The sequence below is a fragment of the Bos javanicus genome, chromosome 3, assembly GCF_032452875.1.
Source record: "Bos javanicus breed banteng chromosome 3, ARS-OSU_banteng_1.0, whole genome shotgun sequence".
Classification (NCBI taxonomy): domain Eukaryota; kingdom Metazoa; phylum Chordata; class Mammalia; order Artiodactyla; family Bovidae; genus Bos; species Bos javanicus.
The window spans coordinates 26,954,883-26,974,371 of record NC_083870.1 but is presented as its reverse complement, the minus strand read 5'-3'; the positions used below and the strand labels follow the sequence as shown (position 1 = coordinate 26,974,371).

The following is a 19,489-nucleotide window of genomic DNA, read 5'->3' as shown; positions in this document are numbered from 1 at the left end:
AGTAAAAATGAACACAAAGCCTTTGGAAAATATGAAGTGCTAAGTGCATAAATATTTGATAAGGAGCAATCAGAACACTTAAGGGGGATGCACTCTCTCTGGTGCCGTAGTCCCACCCGGGAGCTGCGCATGCTCAGCCTCAGCTCCCACCTTGCTCTCTGCGGCCCCCAGAGGGCCAGCCAAGTGCATTACCATGCACCTCTGAGCAGAGGCCAAGCACCCGGGCACTTGCTCCCAAGTCTCCCACGCCAGTCGCTGCTTGTTCTTGCTTCATGGTGAAATCACAAACTGACTCAGTGTAAGCCATGTGAGAGTTGAACATATGGCCCTCAGAGCAGATCCTGGGTCCTCTAACTCTTCAGGGGGCAATAAAATGATATAATGCAAAATGGAGATACGTGGATATCAGAGCAACCTAGGCTCCTTGTTCCAATCTGTTTTCCATCTGACAAGCAAACTGTCCCTATCAAGGCTCCTAAACACTGGGAGCCTGGGTTTCCTCATTAGCAAAATGGGCATAAAGACATCTGTATTATTTCATTGCTGGATGAATATGAAAAGAAAACAGAGGTACTAAGCACAAAGCCTGGCACCCAAGAGCTATTTAGTACATTTCTGTCCCCTTTCCCCTTTAGCTGTTATTGTTTCAGTTGCTAAGCCATGTCTGACTCTGCGACCCCAGGGACTCTAGCCCACCAGGCTCCTCTGTCCATGGGATTTCCCAGGCAAGAATACTGGAGTGGGTTGCCATTTCCTTCTCCAGGGTATCTTCCCAACCCAAGGATCCAACCCACTTCTCCTGCATCCCAGGTGGATTCTTATCACCCTACTTCCCCTTTAGTAGCACCAGAATTAATCCAAATCCAAATAACTGAATCTTCAATGAACGACTTTTTTCTTTCCTTAAGTACTTCCACCTTAGCTTCTAAGCAGTAAGACAAACAAGCAAATATTAGGAATTTATTTGAAAAGGCAGCACCAGTCAAGGTCCTAGGGTCAGCACTTCCTCTGCCTTCTGTAGCTGGAACCACGTGATGGACACCGAGGGGGTTCACAGTCTGACCGTGAGGACAGAGGAGACCACAAAGGATGCAATTACTCAGAGAGGCAGACAACCGGGTCCCTCACCAACAAGGGTTCACACAAAACAGGGTCTCTGCTTAACCCCCCATTAACCTGCAAATCCACTTCAGCAGAACAGCCTCTTCCCTGGCATCTTGTTGTCCAAGTTTCAGCTCTAATTGGCCAGGGAACCATCCCATCACTTACCCAAGTCATTCATTCCAAACAGGACCCTGCTATGGGGCTAGAAGAGGTGAAGGATAAGCCCAGATGTTGCCACTTTGTAACCTCACGTTGCTGAAAATAACAAACACTGTGATCATTTGCAGTGGTGGAGCAGACCTGGTTTGGGCACACACCATGGCTGTGAGCAATCAGAAACACCCTTTTTCAAGGTGTTCAAACCATCTTTGCAAAGTCAGTGAGGCATCTCTGCAAAGTCTCTGCAAAGACCCCACCCTTCACTGTATGGCTGCTGGTGCTCTCCTGCTCAGGGCCAGGCTCCACCCTCTGCCTGCCACCAACCTAAATGGAGACAGGTACAGACACAGAGAAAACCATAAGAGCAGCACAAACTTACCCTCTCATTAGAGGAAGGGCCTGATGGGTGAGAGTGTTTGCACACTGCCCCCTGACTAAGGCTCCCCAAATGAGTGTGTCCTTACGACCTGATGCAAGAGAGATTCCACCTGCCCGGAAGAGGGGAGCTCTCAAGTGCTCAAATCCAGAGCAGGAGGGCAGGGCCTGGGTCAGGCAAACAGTGTGGGGGAAACGATTCAAACATGGCTCCATTCACCAGCTACATGACCCTGGGCTGATCACTTGACCTTTCCTGGGGTTGTTGTGAAATTTTCATAAAATAATCCCAAGCACCCAGGGCAAAGCAAACATTCAGTAAGAGCCTGTATTCTCCCTTTCGCATCTGAGGTTCCTGTCTGCAAACAGGGGACGCTGGGTACCTTGTTCACATCCTTGTTGCAAGGATCATAGAAGATGACATTAAGAGACAGAGCTTTCCACAAAACAATCAGGTTGGCCTGCATACCTCACGGATATCAACATCTTCACACTTACACACAAACACATACTCATAGAAGCGACTGGGGAAGTGTTCTGGATTAAAGGAATCTAAAGAAACATGACACCTAAATACGATTGTGACCTGTGACTCAATGCGGGTTTGGAAGGAGAAAACATAAGGGGCATTTTCAGGACAACTGGCAAAATGCTAATACTGTCCTATAATCGTGTGAAATTCCCAGAGTCTGACAATGCTGTTGTGGTTCTAGAGTGTGTGTGCACTCAGTCATGTCTGGCTCTTCACTACCCCATGGAATTCTCTGGGCAAGGACACTGGAGTGGGTTGCCATTTCCTGCTCCAAGGGATATTCCTGACCCAGGGATCAAACCCATGTCTCCTACATTGGCAGCCAGATTCTTTACCACTGAACCACCCGGGAAGGCCGCTATTGTGGTTGGGTGGGACCCAGTCCTGATCTTCAGAGACCCACCCTGAACTTATTTAGGAGGAAGTGTCCTGATGTTGGCAACTTAACTGCGACCCACCCGGGACTCTCACCTGGCTGCAGCACCCGGATCTCTAGCAGGTTGGAGGTCCTCTCGGCCAGTCGCATCCAACTGTTGTTGTAGTTCCTCCGCCACAGCTCCGCCACACACTGGTACTTGCCCGCCTCCGTGTCACTGGCTCGGCTGATGCTCAGCCGGACGTTGTTGCTGGATTCCGCCTTCTCGATGGCCGTCCGGGTCCGGAAGCTGGAAGACCTGTCCCCCCACTGGACTCCTCCATCCCGGGTGAAGGTCACCAGACCGTGGAACTCGATGGTGCCCACCGGCTGGAACCGCCACGTCACTGACACAGGGACCCGGGAGAGATAATGGGGTTTGATGATGCACTGCAGGTCGAAGGAGTCGTTGTAGGTCACCCCTGGCGTGCGGGAGATGGCAGTGACCGCGAAGCCTGTTTCTGGAGAGAGAGCAGAGAGAGGTAGATAGACACATCTATCTGCATGGAGACAGACACTTGGCTTCCTCAGGGCAGTGGGACGCAGTGACAGGGCTCCTGGCAAAAGCTAACAGAACAAAGGCTCACACACGGGGCTCTTTTTTTAAAATTAATTTATTTTAATTGGAGGCTAATTACTTTACAATATTAGAGTGGTTTTTGCCGTTGATGTCCATCGGCAGACAAATGGATAAGAAAGTTGTGCTATATATACACGATGGAATATTACTCAGCTATTAAAAAGAATGCATTTGAATCAGTTCTAATGAGGTGGATGAAACTGGAGCCTATTATACAAAGTGAAGTAAGTCAGAAAGAAAAACACCAATACAGTATATTAATGCATATACTTGGAATTTAGAAAGATGGTAACGATGTCTACCTAAATGCGAGACAGCAAAAGAGACACAGACGTATAGAACACGGGGCTCTTTTGATGCTCAGGCCAGTATTACTTCTGCTAGCGTGTTGACACACAAACCCAACAATTCACAGGACCTCACAGAAAGTGGCTGGTGGTGATTCTCCTTAAGCAGCACTAGCAAACCGTTACCAATGAAACCTTCAGTTGGATTTCTGTTGCGTCAATGCCCACCCCACGCCACCCCTGAACAGCAGAGACTGAGTGCATGGAGGCAGGACCATCCCTAGACAGCTTGGATTCCATGCTGAAACAGGAGAAAGAAGCCCAGTGCCAAATTCCTTCATGCCTGGCCCATCAGCACACTTGTGAAGAGGGAGGCGGGGGAAGCAGGTGCCCATGCTCCCCAGGCAGGGCAGCTTGGGTTGGCTCCCCAGTCTGACCTCCATCTCCTCATGAAATCCAGGGAAAAGAGACAGCAAAAGACCCACAGCAGGAAGGACTGATCTTCAGAAGGGGGGACCTTGGGCAAAGTGGGGCCCTGCAGGTGTGCTAGCCAGAGTCTCTCCATATTCCAGCATCCCTAACCCAAAATACTGACTCCTCAGGATGGGTGACTAGAGTCCCGTCAGCTCTGAGAGTATGATGGACCATTAACACATTGGTTATGATCCTAAAACTAAGAGCAGCCAGAATTTCCTGAGCACTATCTACGTGCCCTATCTAACAGGAGACAGGGATTAAGACCATCCCCATGGAAAAGAAATGCAAAAAAGCAAAATGGCTGTCTGAGGAGGCCTTACAAATAGCTGTGAAAAGAAGAGAAGTGAAAAGCAAAGGAGAAAAGGAAAAGATATTCCCATCTGAATCTAGAGTTCCAAAGAATAGCAAGGAGAGATAAGAAAGTCTTCCTCAGCGATCAGTGCAAAGAAATAGAGGAAAACAACAGAACGGGAAAGAATAGAGATCTCTTCAAGAAAATTAGAGATACCAAGGGAACATTTCATGCAAAGATGGGCTCAATAAAGGACAGAAATGGTATGGACCAAACAGAAGCAGAAGATATTAAGAAGAGGTGGCAAGAATATACAGAAAACTGTACAAAGAAGATCTTCACGACCAAGATAATCACGATGGTATGATCACTCACCTAGAGCCAGACATCCTGGAATGTGAAGTCAAGTGGGCCTTAGAAAGCATCACTACGAACAAAGCTAGTGGAGGTGATGGAATTCCAGTTGAGCTATTCCAAATCCTGAAAGATGATGCTGTGAAAGTGCTGCACTCAATATGCCAGCAAATCTGGAAAACTCAGCAGTGGCCACAGGACTCGAAAAGGTCACTTTTCATTCCAATCCCAAAGAAAGGCAATGCCAAAGAATGCTCAAACTACTGCACAATTGTACTCATCTCATACGCTAGTAAAGTAATGCTCAAAATTCTGCAAGCCAGGCTTCAACAGTACGCGAACCGTGAACTGCCTGATGTTCAAGCTGGTTTTAGAAAAGGCAGAGGAACCAGAGATCAAACTGCCAACATCCGCTGGATCATGGAAAAAGCAAGAGAGTTTCAGAAAAACATCTATTTCTGCTTTCTTGACTATGCCAAAGCCTTTGACTTTGTGGATCACAATAAACTGGAAAATTCTGAAAAAGATGGGAATACCAGACCATCTGACCTGTCTCTTGAGAAACCTGTATGCAGGTCAGGAAGCAACAGTTAGAACTGGACATGGAACAACAGACTGGTTCCAAATAGGAAAAGGCATACGTCAAGGCTGTATATTATCACCCTGCTTATTTAACTTATATGCAGAGTACATCATGAGAAATGCTGGGCTGGAAGAAGCACAAGCTGGAATCAAGATTGCCAGGAGAACCAATAACCTCATATGCATATGACACCACCCTTATGGCAGAAAGTGAAGAGGAACTAAAAAGCCTCTTGATGAAAGTGGAGGAGAGGGGAAAAGTTGGCTTAAAGCTCAACATTCAGAAAACGAAGATCATGGCATCTGGTCCCATCACTTCATGGGAAATAGATGGGGAAACAGTGGAAACAGTGGCAGACTTTATTTTTTGGGGCTTCAGAGTCACTGCAGATGGTGACTGCAGCCATGAAATTAAAAGACGCTTACTCCTTGGAAGGAAAGTTATGACCAATCTAGATAGCACATTCAAAAGCAGAGACATTACTTTGCCAACAAAGGTCCGTCTAGTCAAGGCTATGGTTTTTCCAGTGGTCATGTATGGATGTGACAGTTGGACTGTGAAGAAAGCTGAGAGCCAAAGAATTGATGCTTTTGAACTGTGGTGTTGGAGAAGACTCTTGAGAGTCACTTGGACTGCCAGGAGATCCAACCAGTCCATCCTAAAGGAGATCAGTCCTGGGTGTTCACTGTAAGGTGAACACTGTAAGCTTCACTGTTGAAGCTGAAACTCCAATACTTTGGCCACCTCATGCGAAGAGTTGACTCATTGGAAAAGACTCTGATGCTGGAAGGGACTGGGGGCAGGAGGAGAAGGGGATGACAGAGGATGAAATGGCTGGATGGCATCACTGACTCAACAAACATGGTTGGGTAGACTCCGGGAGTTGGTGATGGACAGGGAGGCCTGGTGTGCTGTGATTCATGGGGTTGCAAAGAGTCAAACACGACTGAGCGAATGAACTGATCTATGTGCCAGGCATGGTGCCAACTGCTTCACTTTCACCTCACGTCACTGAATCCTCAAAACAACCTTGCGGGACAGGTGCTTAGCACTCCTTTCTTACAGAGGAGGAAACAGAGGAGGTATATAAATTGCCCACTATCAAGCTGCGAGTAAAAGGCAGTCAGATTACAGACATGTATGTCACTGATTCCAGGGACCTTATTAGGTGTCTTTACTCCTGGGACGCATAAGGCAGTGGTTAGGTTAAAGGCACAGACCCTGGAGCCAGAAGCCCAACTCCGACACTTTCTACTTGTGTGACGTTGAACGAGTTACTTAATCTTCTGCCTCTATTTCCCCACCTGTAAAATGGGTCTTTGTGAAGACTGAATGAGTTAGTATATGTAAAATACTTGGAATAGTACCTTCCAAGGTACTATTACAATATTACTGTATTTTGTTAGATACATAGTAATACATTGTAATACTTATTGTTACATATATAGTTCGCTTTAAAAAAAAAAAGACATAAAAGAAAGTATTTTAAACTCCATTGGTAAAAGACAAGGTAAGGAATGAAATCTTTTGGCAGAGTTAGGTCAGAATCCCTTGGTAAGTCCTGGCTGTGGGAACCACAGACATACGATGAATACGAAAAAAATTCAGAGGGCAGGGACATCCCTGGTGGTCCAGTGGTTGAGAATCAGCCTTCTAATGCAGAGGACTGGGTTTGATCCCTGGTCAGGGAACTAAGATCCCACATGCCATGGTGCAACTAAGCCTCTGCCCCAAAAAAGACCCAGAAAAGCCAAAAAGTTAAAAAAAAAAAATATATATATATATGGTTTAAAAAAAATTCAGAGGACAACCTGATGCTATAAAATTACTTCTACCTCTATCCACCCCTCAGACATTCCTAGCCTCACAGGAAAGAGAGACTCCCCCTGTTGGACACCCAGGACTTTCCTCACAAGTTCCTTTCCCATATGTCCACAGAGGATGCTGAGCAGAGGTTCAGGGATTGAGCTGAACAGGAAACTCAACCACTAGATGAGGTTTCCAGACACAAAAATCTGAGCTGCATGGTGAGTGCAGAAGGCAGGTCAATCTTTGGGATTAAGCTTTGGAAAGGAAAAGTAGTTCTGATCTGGGGCGGGTGGTGACCCAGGACTTTGGTGAGGGCAAAACCACTTGGGGCTGCCACTTCCAGTGGGGTGTGCCCAGAAACATCAGCAGCCCTCCCAACGAGGAAGGTGAGCATGGTCCAGGGGTGGGATAGGAAATCGCTGAGGACAACTGATGTCACAGTCTCTTGGCAAACAGGAATACTTAACATGACAAGGTACCTTCCCAGCAAAGTAGCTGACTGGTCTTGTAAAATGTAATATACAGATTCCATTAGGCAGATAAATGTTGATGGAAGCCTCTTTAACTACCCCGTGAGAAGGAAATCTAATATACCCTGGTTTTAGCCAGGGTATCAAGGTATCTTAATTTCATGCTAATCAGGAAATGGCTTTCTTTAGGAAGAGCTGTATGGAGGAAAAGATAAAAACACAGGCTTTGAAAAACATTTTAAGGCAGATTGCTGGCTTCCCGGGTTCAAGACTGTGGATCTGTCATTTAAAAGCTATAGCCCTGGGCAAATGAGTTATCCCCTCTAAGGAGTCTCCTTGTAAAATGACAGTGTTTACTTGTAGGCTAGGTGAGGATTCTAAGAGACAGTTAAACTTAAGTATTTACACTCAGCCAGGAAGGGTAGAAAATGCTAAATAAATGGTGAAAGGTTTTGTCCTACCCTTCTCTACCAGGCTCTAAACTGCCAGGAGGGCTGAGCCCCTGGAGAGGAGGGCCTGGGTGCAGGAGGGAGAGAACCTGCTTCCATTCTTCCAGCTCAGTTTCAGCAGTGGCCTTTGTTCCTCTACCTGGGACCACCCAGGCCAGAATCCTTACAACTTCATTCCTACCACCCAGACCCAGGAGTAGTAACAGTGCCCGGCTGTCACCCGTCCCCTGGGCCCACCATGCTGAACCACTGTCGGTGCCCTGAACCCCATCCGTACTTCGTCAATGCTTTCTTCAATCAAAACCTTTGGAAGGTGCCATCCATTTTCCATGTGCTTCCCTGGTGGCTCAGATGATAAACAGTCCACCTGTACTGCAGGAAACCCAGGTTGAATCCCTGGGTTGAGAAGATCCCCTGCAGAAGGAAACGGCAACCCATTCCAGTATCCCATGGACAGAACAGCCTGGCAAGCTGTAGTCTATGGGGTTGCAAAGAGTCGGACACAACTGAGTGACTTTTTCTCATACGTGTCTTAAAACGGGAGCATCTCCCGCAACAGTCCCACCAAAAGACAGCAGAGCTTACTTACCGAGAGCAGTGATGGAGACGAGAGTGCTGGCCCGGCGCTCCCCTGCGATCTGCCACTCGTTGTCCACGGCCCGCACCCATTCGGTCACGTGGCATTCGTACTGGCCCTCGTCTTCCTTCCTGGTGTTGAAGATGCTCAGGCTGAACGAGTTGGGCTGCACCTGCTCCATCTGGATGCCCCCAAAGCTGTTGCGCTCCCAGTAGGATGCGCCGGGCTGCACAGTGCCGTCTCGGTCCAGCCACACGATGTTGCTACGGCGGTTCTGCCGGTCCACCAGCTGCCAGATGACGGAGAAGCGGCTAAGTGGCCGGCCCGTCGTCCGGATGCTGCAGGTAAGGTGCAGATTGTCGCCCTCCAGGATGACGCTGGCGTTGCTGGCCACATCCACAAAGATGCTGCTCTCTGGGGAGAGGGAGAGAGTGCCACGCTGGGGCTTTCTGGGCTCCACTGTGCCCTCCCCACAGACATCACAGGAGAAAGGGTACAAATGTCACTCTATTCAGGTACAGGGGACCTGGGAGGATGCAAGCCCTCTGATGCTTGCTGCCACGAGCCCTGGCTGGCTCTGGGCTTTGCTGCCTTGGATTTTAGATCTGATAACCTTGGAGGGCCTTTGCTGGGTGCAAAGATAACATGTGGGACACTGAGGGCCTAAGACCCGAGACTGGATCAGAACCTAAGAAATATGTCATCAAACATTACCCTTAGGGCATAAAACAATTCATCAGGTCTAGTCAGCCCTCCATATCCATAGGTTCCACATAAATGGATTCAACCAACTGTGGATAGAAAAGATTCAAAAAAAAAAAAAAAATTCCAGAAAGTTCCAAAAAACGAAACTTGAATTTTGGCAAATTGGCAACTCTATATAGCATTTACATTGTATTAGGTATAAGTAGTCTAGAGATGATGAGTGTGGATTATATGTAAATCCAAAAAGCCACTTTGTATAAGGGACTTGAGCATTCTCAGATTTGGGGTGGTCTTGGAACCGATCCCCCTCAGAGTCTGATGGATGACTGGAATGTGTTCAGCAGGGTTAAGAATTTTTGACTTGGATTTTCAGTGAGTTAAATAGCTTGAAAATTCTACTTCACCTCATCTTCCCATTATTTAGGGCCACAGCAGTCAAATGAAAGCTGAACATTCATATATGTCATTTGAGTCTTTCAGGGCAATATTAGGAAGTAGGAAAAAAAAGTGACAGGAAGTATTTGGAGGACAACATGTGCTTTCTTCCTTGGTTGTGGGCAATAATGCAGCAGCAAAGGCCTCATTTCACAGAGCGAGTGGGGAGCAACCTTTCAGGCTTCATCAACACAGAGGAACAGACCAAAGGCAGTGGCTCGCCTTCCCATGGCCATCCACCTAGCCCAGCGGTTCTGCTGCTCTCGACCTTGACTTTCTGCCAATCAAACTCCAGGATAAGGATTCTACTCCCTTTATTCCTTTGCTACTCACTTAGCTATCTGACCTCCTTCAATGGAATTATTTAAGCTCAACATGCCTTCTTCAATGGGATGGGTGGAGAGAGTGTTATTTATATTGTGAATTTTTAAAAGATTATAAAGTAAATAAGCCAATGTCTATAAATCACCTAATACATAGGTTTTCAAAAACTGGCCATCATGATAATTAATTTTACTATTCCCATTAACTATTTGTTTTTCATAAAGACTTTGGGTATTTTAATCTATCTTGATTATGCATATATTATTTTGTATAATTATCTATAGAGCTCAAAAAGCAAGGTATAAAAAAACCAGAAAGTACCAGATTGATTCAGCTCCAATTTTCTGGGCACCATCCACATGAAACATATACAACAATTTTGAATCAATCAATCAATCTAATCCCAGATCAAGGGGCACACCCAATTACTGAGGGGAAAAGCATATCCACGACCATGCATTTGGAGTCTATCTTAGCCCTGTTATTTTACCCACAGGCAGAAAGAGGCAAAGATAAGCACTGAGCCCGGGCATGGAGCTCTTGCTATAGTGAACGTGTCGGCCACCCATTCTGGATAAGCTTGTTTCACGTGAAAAAAGGTCTAGATAGACAGAGTGGGGAATAGGAATTTTCCCAGGAGCCACACCAAGATGATTCATGGTGATGACAGATCTCCTGAGTAGCTACATCTACAGCACTCATGTCTAAAAACTAGGATTTGGAGGCAGACAGACCAGGTTCCAGGCCCCAGTCTACTGCCCACTAACCCTGCAGTCTTGGGGCTCTTACTAAATTTACACAAGCTTTCATTTCTCATGTGCAAAATGGAAGTACTAATAGTCCTACTTCTAAAGGTCATGACACTGAGAGTATCAGATCGGGTAATTATTTTTCATCATTGTTAATAGTAACAATATTCCTCTTTAGATTAAAGACTCATTAATGACTCACTTCCAGTGCTATCAATTCAAAGTGAGAAATTAAAGAAGGGCAACTTTGGCATCAATGGAAAAAAAAAGTCTCCTCTTGCCTTAAGCAGAAGAATGACTTACAGGGCATCACTCCCACCCCCTACTATCACCCTAATGGGCTTTTCTATAAGCCCTGGCTCATTTGTTACGAGGGCTGCTGTTTGGTAATCTGCTGTTTGAGCAAGCCTGAAAAAACCACACAGTTAGATGTGAAACTACAAGGAAAAAAAAAAAAAATTCTGCAGCCCAGGCAAAAGCAAATACAGACACAAAGCTAACTGCCCATTAAGACTATTTACAAGCGTTTCCAGGCTTGAGAAAAAGGCAGCCAGCAATTTAAAACTCTCTGGATTAAATGAAAACCAGGACAGAACTAATGAGAATCTAAGTGCATGGTCACAATGAAATTCCAAATCAGGAGACTGATGGTGGAGCACAGGCTAAGCGCAGAGCAGTGGATCTGGCGTTAGAAGCAGATATTTCTAATGCGATGCAAGCTTGACCACTAAACGGAACCGGCTTAGCCACTTCCCTGTATGGTGCTCTGATCTCTTCATTCAGAGGATGAACAGAATACTACTGGATTGGAGGGCCGGGAGTGGAGAAGGAGATGATATACGCAGAAGCAGTTTGGGCTCTTGGGAGTTAAAGCGCCATTAAAATCCAAGTTTTTACTATCACCATTACCGATGTGATTCACTGTGTTCTTTGGTAGACTTACCCAAGTGGCCTTGGGGCAGGATCTGGTGGTGCTGGGGGACTTTAACTACCCAGTTATCTGCTGGAAAAGCAATATAGCAGGCCACAGATCATCAAACAAGTTCTTGGAAGGGGATGGGGGAAATCGCTTAGTACAAAAAACAGAGGAAGGACACAGTGTGGCTGTCCTTCACTGGATCCTTACAGAACAATGAGGAATTAGTTGCAGATTTAAAAGTAGAGAGTCCGTGGTTAAGGCAAGCACAGACCGACAGGAAAATAGTAAAGAAGGGGCATCCAATTCAACAAATTCCATTCTACAAATATTCAGCAAGCATCTACCCTATGCAAAGCACCATGCTAGGCATTGCAGTGGGGAATAAGAAAGAAAAGAATTTCAAGACAATGAGATGTGTGTCAGAGAGCAATTTAAAAAAAAATAAGCACAAAAGAAAGCCATCCTGTTGGTGAGAAAAGAAAAAAAGAGCGGCAAGACCCTTGTTGTCTGTTTTTTCTTCACACTTGAAACTGTATTAAAAATGTCAAAGTGTAAATAAAAATGTAAAGGGAATCATTACAGGCCTAAGAGAAAGAACAGTTTGAGCAGTGGAGAAAAAGGTTAAAGGTTAGTTTAAAAACTTCACCATCTTGTTTAAAATCAGAGCATTCTAAGGTTTCTCTTTTTACTAAAAATAGAACTATGAGAGAAATGAGATATTAATAAGGACATGCTGATACTATGAATGATTAAACCCAAGATAAGCAAACACAGGCAGTCCCCTAATCCCCCAGTCCTGACTGATACCCACCCAGACAATGCCAGCTACAAGCAGGCAGGGAGCTCACCTAAGCAACCCTGGAAATGAGCTAAGCTTTAAAAGCCTATGCTCCAGGATGATGTGAGAGGTCCCATCCACTGACTTTTAAAAACCCACTTCCAGAAGGGAAGAGACAATTAGGGAAATGCCAATCCCTACACCCTCAAACCCAGAAAGCAAATCTTTCCTAATAATGCTCTTTAGGATTTAAAATCCTCCCATAAAAGACCAACCCTCTTAAATAAGTTTTCAAAGCAGGCACCCACCCATTTCTTCTGGGATTTAATTCCCACATGGGAGTGAACAGCTGTGCTGGAGTCCTGGTTGGTCTCCAAGCTGAACTGGCACTGTTGGCGTTTATATAGAGCTGCCAGCATTCAGATCTGCCAGGCCCCTCGCCAGCCTGCAAACACACACCTGATGCTCTGCCTACAAGAGGGGGGAGGGGGCAGGGTGCTAAGTGTGGGCAGGTGAGCTGGAGAAAGGAGGGGGCTTTTCTCTGCCAGCTGCTTGAACCTGCCCTGCCCTCCCCCAGCTCTTCTCTTCTCCCCAGACTTCCCTGAGATGATGCTAGCTCCTGGACCAGACCAGTGGGAGGAGGGAAAGGAAGCGGCCCCTCCCTACACTTACTGATGGGGAGGACGATGATGGGTATGTTCTTGGGACGCTTGCTCTCCTTGTCGATGAATTCCCCGGTTACTGTTTTCTCCCTCTCCGTCACACGACAGTTGTATTTTCCGCTGTCCTCCTGGCGGAGGTGGTAGATCTTCAGCACAAAGACACTGTCGCTCTCCTTGGCCACTTGGAGCTCGCCCCTGGCTTCCCGATGGGTGAATTCACTGTTGAGGACTGGCACAGCGTTCGGCCCCATGCTGGCGATGAGTGAGCTGTTGAAGGCCCAGGAGACAGCGAAGTAACGGTCGGGAATGTTCTGCGCCTCCAGGATGCATCTGAACTCCATCGGCTCTCCCACCGTGTACAGCCGCTTCTCCGTCTCCAGCCGAACGGTGAACTCTTTGTCTGAGAAAACAAATAACAAGATGGATGCATTCTGGGTGACCAAGGGCCCCAGCGCTCCAAGCTGCATCAGCAAATTCCCACCGTCGCCACCCTCTCAACAAGCTGACTACTGGGAAGGCACTGCCACACCTGTCTTAAGAGAAAAACTCTTGACTATCTCAGAGGAAACTCAAAGGTAGCCAGACCCAAAAAGTTTAAGGGTCTTCTTAATCCCAAAGTGACGAAGCTCTGTCTGCAGCTTATAATGCCTTAGATTTCACTCCCAGAGATCAGCAAGCAATATCACTCCTAATTTCAATTTCACGGCAGATTACAAAGGTCCAACCTTGATCTATATACCCAGAACTCCGTCAAAGCATCAGGAGTACAAATATTTTCAGTAGATATTATAGACATTACCCTGCTAGACTTGTGAGATAAAATTACCCAGCGGCCCAGGTGCTGACCCCAATCTTAATAAATATTCTTTCTCTCAGTCTATTTATCTATCTGGAGAGAGAAAAAAAATGTCTATTTTTCTCAGTCTATTTATGGAGAGAGAGAAAAATGTCTTCCACTCTCATGTGAATATTGCAAATAAAAAGACAATCCCTAACAAAATTGCATAGGAAAAGTGAAAACTAATGTCTTTTCACTAGTCCATCATCCACCGGATCAATCTCTAGAAAGATGGAGGGGGCAAGTACCTACTTCCACTGACAGCCACATGACCTCTAAAACAATCAATGAACTCAAGCACCCTTCAAAGAACCAGAGGCTTAATCGGGAATGGGGGGAGGGGGCAGGGCAACGATCAAAGAAGGGCTCACTGCCACTAACTGTCCTGCACACCATGTAATAGTGTGTCTGTCAACGCCATGAGACAATGATCGCGTCTCATGGGCACCGGTGGCAGGGGACAAAGGAGTGAAGGGCAGGAGAAGCTTCTGGAAACAGTCACAGAGCCTTGGGTAGGGGAGGCTGTAGCTTCAACCACTGCCCAAGTCCTTCTCCTCCCAGTTCCAGCTCTGTTCCTCTAAAGAGAACATGGAAGGGAGAATCTCATCACAGGGATGTTTGAATTCCTTGTAGAATCATAAGCTCCAATCTCAACTGTCTTCCTTACACTGGCGTTCCCACGTCTTTACCTCTATTATCAGGGCCTTTGCCTCATTCTTTTTTTTTTTTTTTTTTGGCCACCCTGTGTCGCATGTGGGATCTTAGTTACCATGACCAGGGATCAAACCCTCGCCCCCTGTGTTGGAAGCACAGTCTTAACCACTGGACTACCAGGGAAATCCCACCTTGCCTTGTTCTTATCCCCTATCCCATGCACTATTCAAGCAGACGAGAATCCCATTTCCCTAAAAACACAGGAATCACAAGAGCACTTGCTTCCACATTACCCTTCTCGTTTTGTACCCACCCATTCCTCAGGCTCTCCATCTCCTCCCTTCCCACCGGAGCCCGTGTCTTGCCCCAAATACCTATCTTGTCCAGCGAATCAGCCTCTTCCTTTTATTACCCAAACTTGCTGACAAAGTGAACTAGACGCAATGACTCTAGGGTCTCACTTCCAAAGTGACACCTGTTGCCTCGGCTTTGCCTCCCAAAAGACCAACCTGAGAGATGTGGGTTTCACTCTGCCAGCCTCTGTCTAGACACACACACCCACATGGGACTGAACCCATGTCAGCTGCCAGACACTGGCTTTCTGGTCAACCACATTGCAGTAACTTATAACTCAACATCAATGATTTAAACAAACACACAAAAAAATCACCCCTTCCACATAAATGCCACCAAAGTCTTACGAACAGGTGCCCCAGACCTCAGACTTCCCACTTCCTCCAAGTCAGGCTGGTTGCAACTGTGGCAGTCTTCCTTAGATTCTTCTGATCTCATGGGATTCCCCCTCCTGGCATGGTGACGCCTTCACATTGCCAGGTTAAGATAAGATTCCTCCTTTCTGCCCAGCAATTTGCCCTTGTTCTTTCCTAGTCAATTAAACCTCCATACACTGATGTATGCTTTTTCCAATCCCCTCTCCCTCCTCAGCTCACTGAAATTTTGCTTCTGACCTTCTGCCACACTTCACTGACTGAGCAAATGTCTCCAGTGACACCCCCGCCCCCCAACCCATCACAGCAGAAGGCTTAGGTTTGAGCCTCTGGACCAGCTCTCCTACTTTGTGTCCATAACACTTTCCGCCCTGCTTCTTGCCAACTGGCCTGACCACTCTGTTTCTCTGTCACTGGGACTGGCTTCCTTGACCACCTCTCACTGCCACAGTTCTCCTGGGTCCTTTCCCAATTTCACCCCACGGGCTTCTCCTGGGGACATCATCAGTCCCAAGTTCAACCTCAAACTGAGCTCCATGTCTGATGACATGCTGGCTGCTTCACACACAGAGCATCTCCATGAGAGTCTGCTTGCAGGATGGACTCCTTGACCAAAACTGACAAGAACAAGAGGAAAGCCAACCAGTGCTGCCACTGAAGGGGAAGCAGAGGCTTTCAAGTATCACTCGGCACATCACCTCATCCCTCCTTATCACAGTTCAAGGAATCACCCTGAGCCCCAGCCTCAGGGCTCCCAATAGTTGGCTTCCTCCTTCCCTAGTCCTCTCCATTCTGTTTGCCCCTGGCACCCACTGCTCACTTGCCAGGTCGGTGCCACTGACCCAGCTGTGGCCGCATCAGCCCTTCCCTCCCTGGTCTCCTGACTTCAGATCCAACCTGTCAGCTCAACCCTAGGTGGCCTCCGTGGTTTTTCCTTTCTAAAACCCAGTCTGACTATGCCACTGATGTGTTTACAAATCTCTATTCCCTCCTCCAAGTGTCTACAGCAGTGGTTTTCAGACTTTGCTTGGGCAGAGGAGAGGGGGGTCTTCCTTTCCGCATACGTCTTTTATTGCCCGATATAGAAAACGTTTGGTTGAGGCAAGGAGGGGACACTGTAGGCCTCACATGCCTTCCTTCAGCACCCCCCACCATGGCGTCTACCCACGCACACCAACACGCACACACGTCCACCCACAAAGCGACTGCTCAGGCACCTCTATGGGGCTCTTAGGAGTCCAAGGAGAACAGCTTGAGAGATGCTTGGACCAGAGAGTCAAAGCCAAGCTCACATTACAGCAGATGGGGCTTCAGGCCATCTTTCCTATCTCCTACCTCTTATCTCTCACCACTCATATCTGGAACTCAACATCTGCCTACCCTTGATTCCTCTGTGCATGCCAAACATGACAAATAATTCTGTACCTTTATGCTTCTCCTCCTGATGCATGTTCAAGCTTCAAGCCTCAACTCAAAGTCACCAAATGGGTTGGTTTTCCTGACTCTGCTTTAACGACCCCATCCAGGAAAAACACTGTTGTCAGAAGAATGATATTCACTGTGTCCCCAGGGCACCCCATCCACTCACACTCACTGCCCTCCACTCAGCCCCTGGCTTTCATATCTGCAGTTCCCTAAGGCAGGGACCAAGTGTTCTTCATCTCCGAGTCCCCGAGGCCTATCACCACACCTGCAGTGCTGCAGAGACTTACTAAATGTTGACTGAAATGAAGTAAGAGAAGGGCAACACTGGGGCTACAACCACTGAACCAGAACATCACTGGGACACGGAGTGAAGTCATCGACTTTTTGTTTTTTTTCCACCTAGTTTTCCCTTTGCTTAGTCTGGATACATTTGCTGGGGCAAATTCAAAAAAAAAAAAAATCCTCATTCCAAATTGGCAAGATTAAAATAAAAGAAGATTAACTGATGCAACCTAATTTAAAAGCATTAAGACTCAAAATGTGGCCCAGACTTTTGAAGCTGCTCTTAAAACCAGCCAGGAAGGGAAGGGATAAATATGAAATAAAGCGCCTTCTGTGGATTTCTTAGTACCAGAAGTTTCAGAAGCCGCTAAATACTCTGGATCCTACAGAACAGATAAAGTGCTCCCAGTCCAGGAGCCTAACCCTCCTTGTAAAGTTCTAACATCCATTAGGTACCCAGAGAATCGCTTCTGCCCTGTTGGCTCTAGAGCTGTGCTTGACAAAGCATAGACTGTCTACAGTGGAAGTGTACTGAAAACTCAGCTTCCCAGGTCCCACCCCGGAAGCCTGACTCAGGAATCTGTACTGCCCAAGCCTGGGTATCTGTGCTATTAGGTAAGTCAGAAGCACAGCCCCAGAATGACAGAACAAGTGGGGCAAGAGAGCTATGCAGAGACCAAGACCACCACCATTTAACTGGAGCAAATGGGGCAGGAGAGTCAAGAGACAGGTCCTGAAGAGAAGTCCCCCCCACAGCTTGTACTTCAGGCAGTCCAGCTCATCTCCCACAAACCACACCTCTGATCATCAGAACAAGGCAGCCCCTCATTAGAGGTGAGCAGTGATGCAAGGACCCTTGTGCACTTCCTGCATCTCCATGCCAGCACAACCATACCCTCCAACCAAAACCAGTGGACTGAGTGCCCACAGTACGCCTACCCCCAGCCCAGCTGAAGCAGCCACCAACAGCTGTCAGCTCTAATCTGGAGCCCAGCTGGACTCAGGGGCTGGGAGAGCACAATGAGAGAGGATCAGGGCTTGGGATACCTGGCCCCTAGGGACCCAGAGTCCTTGCAGAGTCGTCAAAGGAGTCTGCACCACCTCCCGCCAGACAGACTCACCGGTGGGCTGGACGTTGACCACGGTCCCCTCAGAACGCTTCCGGGTCATGGGGTACCACGAGCCGTCCGGGTCCTGGATCCACTCAGTGGCCTCGCAGTAGAACTCGCCCTGGTCGAAGGGCTGCAGGTGGAAGATGGTGAGGCGGAAGGTGGTGCTCCCCAGCTTGTCCAGGCGCACCTCCCCCAGGCTCTGCCTCTGCACATAGTCGCTGCTCGACTGCAGCACAAAGTTCCGGCTCAGGGCGATGACCTCCACCGGCTTCTCGCCGCCCCGCTGCCGGAGCCAGGCCACTGACAGGTGGCTGTGCTGCAGCGTCTCCGTGGATGTGTCACATGTGAGCTCCAGGCGGTCCTGCTCCACTTTGTGCAAAGTCTGCGGCACAGCGGTGGCCTGCAGGGTGTCCGGGATCACTGCAACACACGAACCACCCCAAGCACGGTCATTAGGCCACAGATCTTACGCTCGAGGGGCTGAGTGCCAACCCACCCGGGCTTCCACAGTTCTGTGGGGCCACGGAGGACCCCGGGCAGCACAGAAACAGAACGACACTTCTGTCTGGATTTGGACTGCAACTGTTTGGCACTTAACGCTTCCTGTCTGGTATTTCAATAACACTTGGATAAAAAGTGGGTTGGGAGCAGAGGGATAAATTGGGAATTTGGGATTAACAAAGACACACCACTATAAATAAAACAGAAAACAACAAGGGCTTACTGTGTAGCACAGGGAACTATATTCAATATCTTATAATAACCTATAACAGAAAGCAATCTGAAAAAGTACATATATATTTATATGTGTGTGTGTAACTGAATCACTCTGCTGTACACCTGAAATATTGTAAATCAGCTAAATTAAAAAATTCTATTAAAAAATTGATAAAATAATGTTTGCAGACACTGCATGTCATTTTACACAATAAATGAACTCACTAAAAATAACATGTCAAAGAAATTTTATGTCAGGTGAAATAAGACTTTGTTGTTCAAAGTGAAATTGCTTTCAGAAACTTTAACTTGGCTACTGACTCATCTTCAAACAAAAAGAGTTCCTGGAAGTTGGAATGTCACATTTTCTATACAACTTGCTCATTTTCTCCTTTCTAGCCACTCCACGCCCATGTTCCCCCAACTCACGTCAGCAATGCAGTACTCTAGAAAAGCTATTTCTTCTTTTTTTTTTTTTTTTTAAAAAAAAAGGGTTGTGGCAGAGAGAAACAGCAGGGTCCTCAATTTTTTAGTAGGTTTAATTTTCATATAACTCATGTGTCAACATGTGCTCGTGGGCTGGAAGGAAGCCATGAAATGGGGATGAGTCAGGCAAGCGATAAGATTACCTCTGTGGTCACCTGGTCAGCATTTTACCCTGGAGACTAAACATCATCCTCTTCTCTGATTTGAAGGGT

At 47.1% G+C, this 19,489-nt stretch overlaps 1 protein-coding gene across 4 annotated transcripts in view; it reads right to left on the bottom strand.

The window, feature by feature from the left end:
- IGSF3 (immunoglobulin superfamily member 3) overlaps positions 1-19,489 on the bottom strand; it is a 130,098-nt gene that overhangs the window by 42,245 nt on the left and 68,364 nt on the right. For 2 of the 4 annotated variants that reach the window (XM_061409989.1, XM_061409998.1), the window contains exons 4-8: positions 18,084-18,494; positions 13,046-13,435; positions 11,620-11,679; positions 8,476-8,877; positions 2,642-3,046 (exon numbers count right to left, since the gene is read on the bottom strand). In XM_061409989.1, coding sequence (XP_061265973.1) covers positions 2,642-3,046; positions 8,476-8,877; positions 11,620-11,679; positions 13,046-13,435; positions 18,084-18,494 — 1,668 coding nt within the window. The remainder of the gene's footprint in view (positions 1-2,641; positions 3,047-8,475; positions 8,878-11,619; positions 11,680-13,045; positions 13,436-18,083; positions 18,495-19,489) is intronic. The other 2 variants (XM_061410006.1, XM_061410016.1) reach the window with 1 other exon arrangement.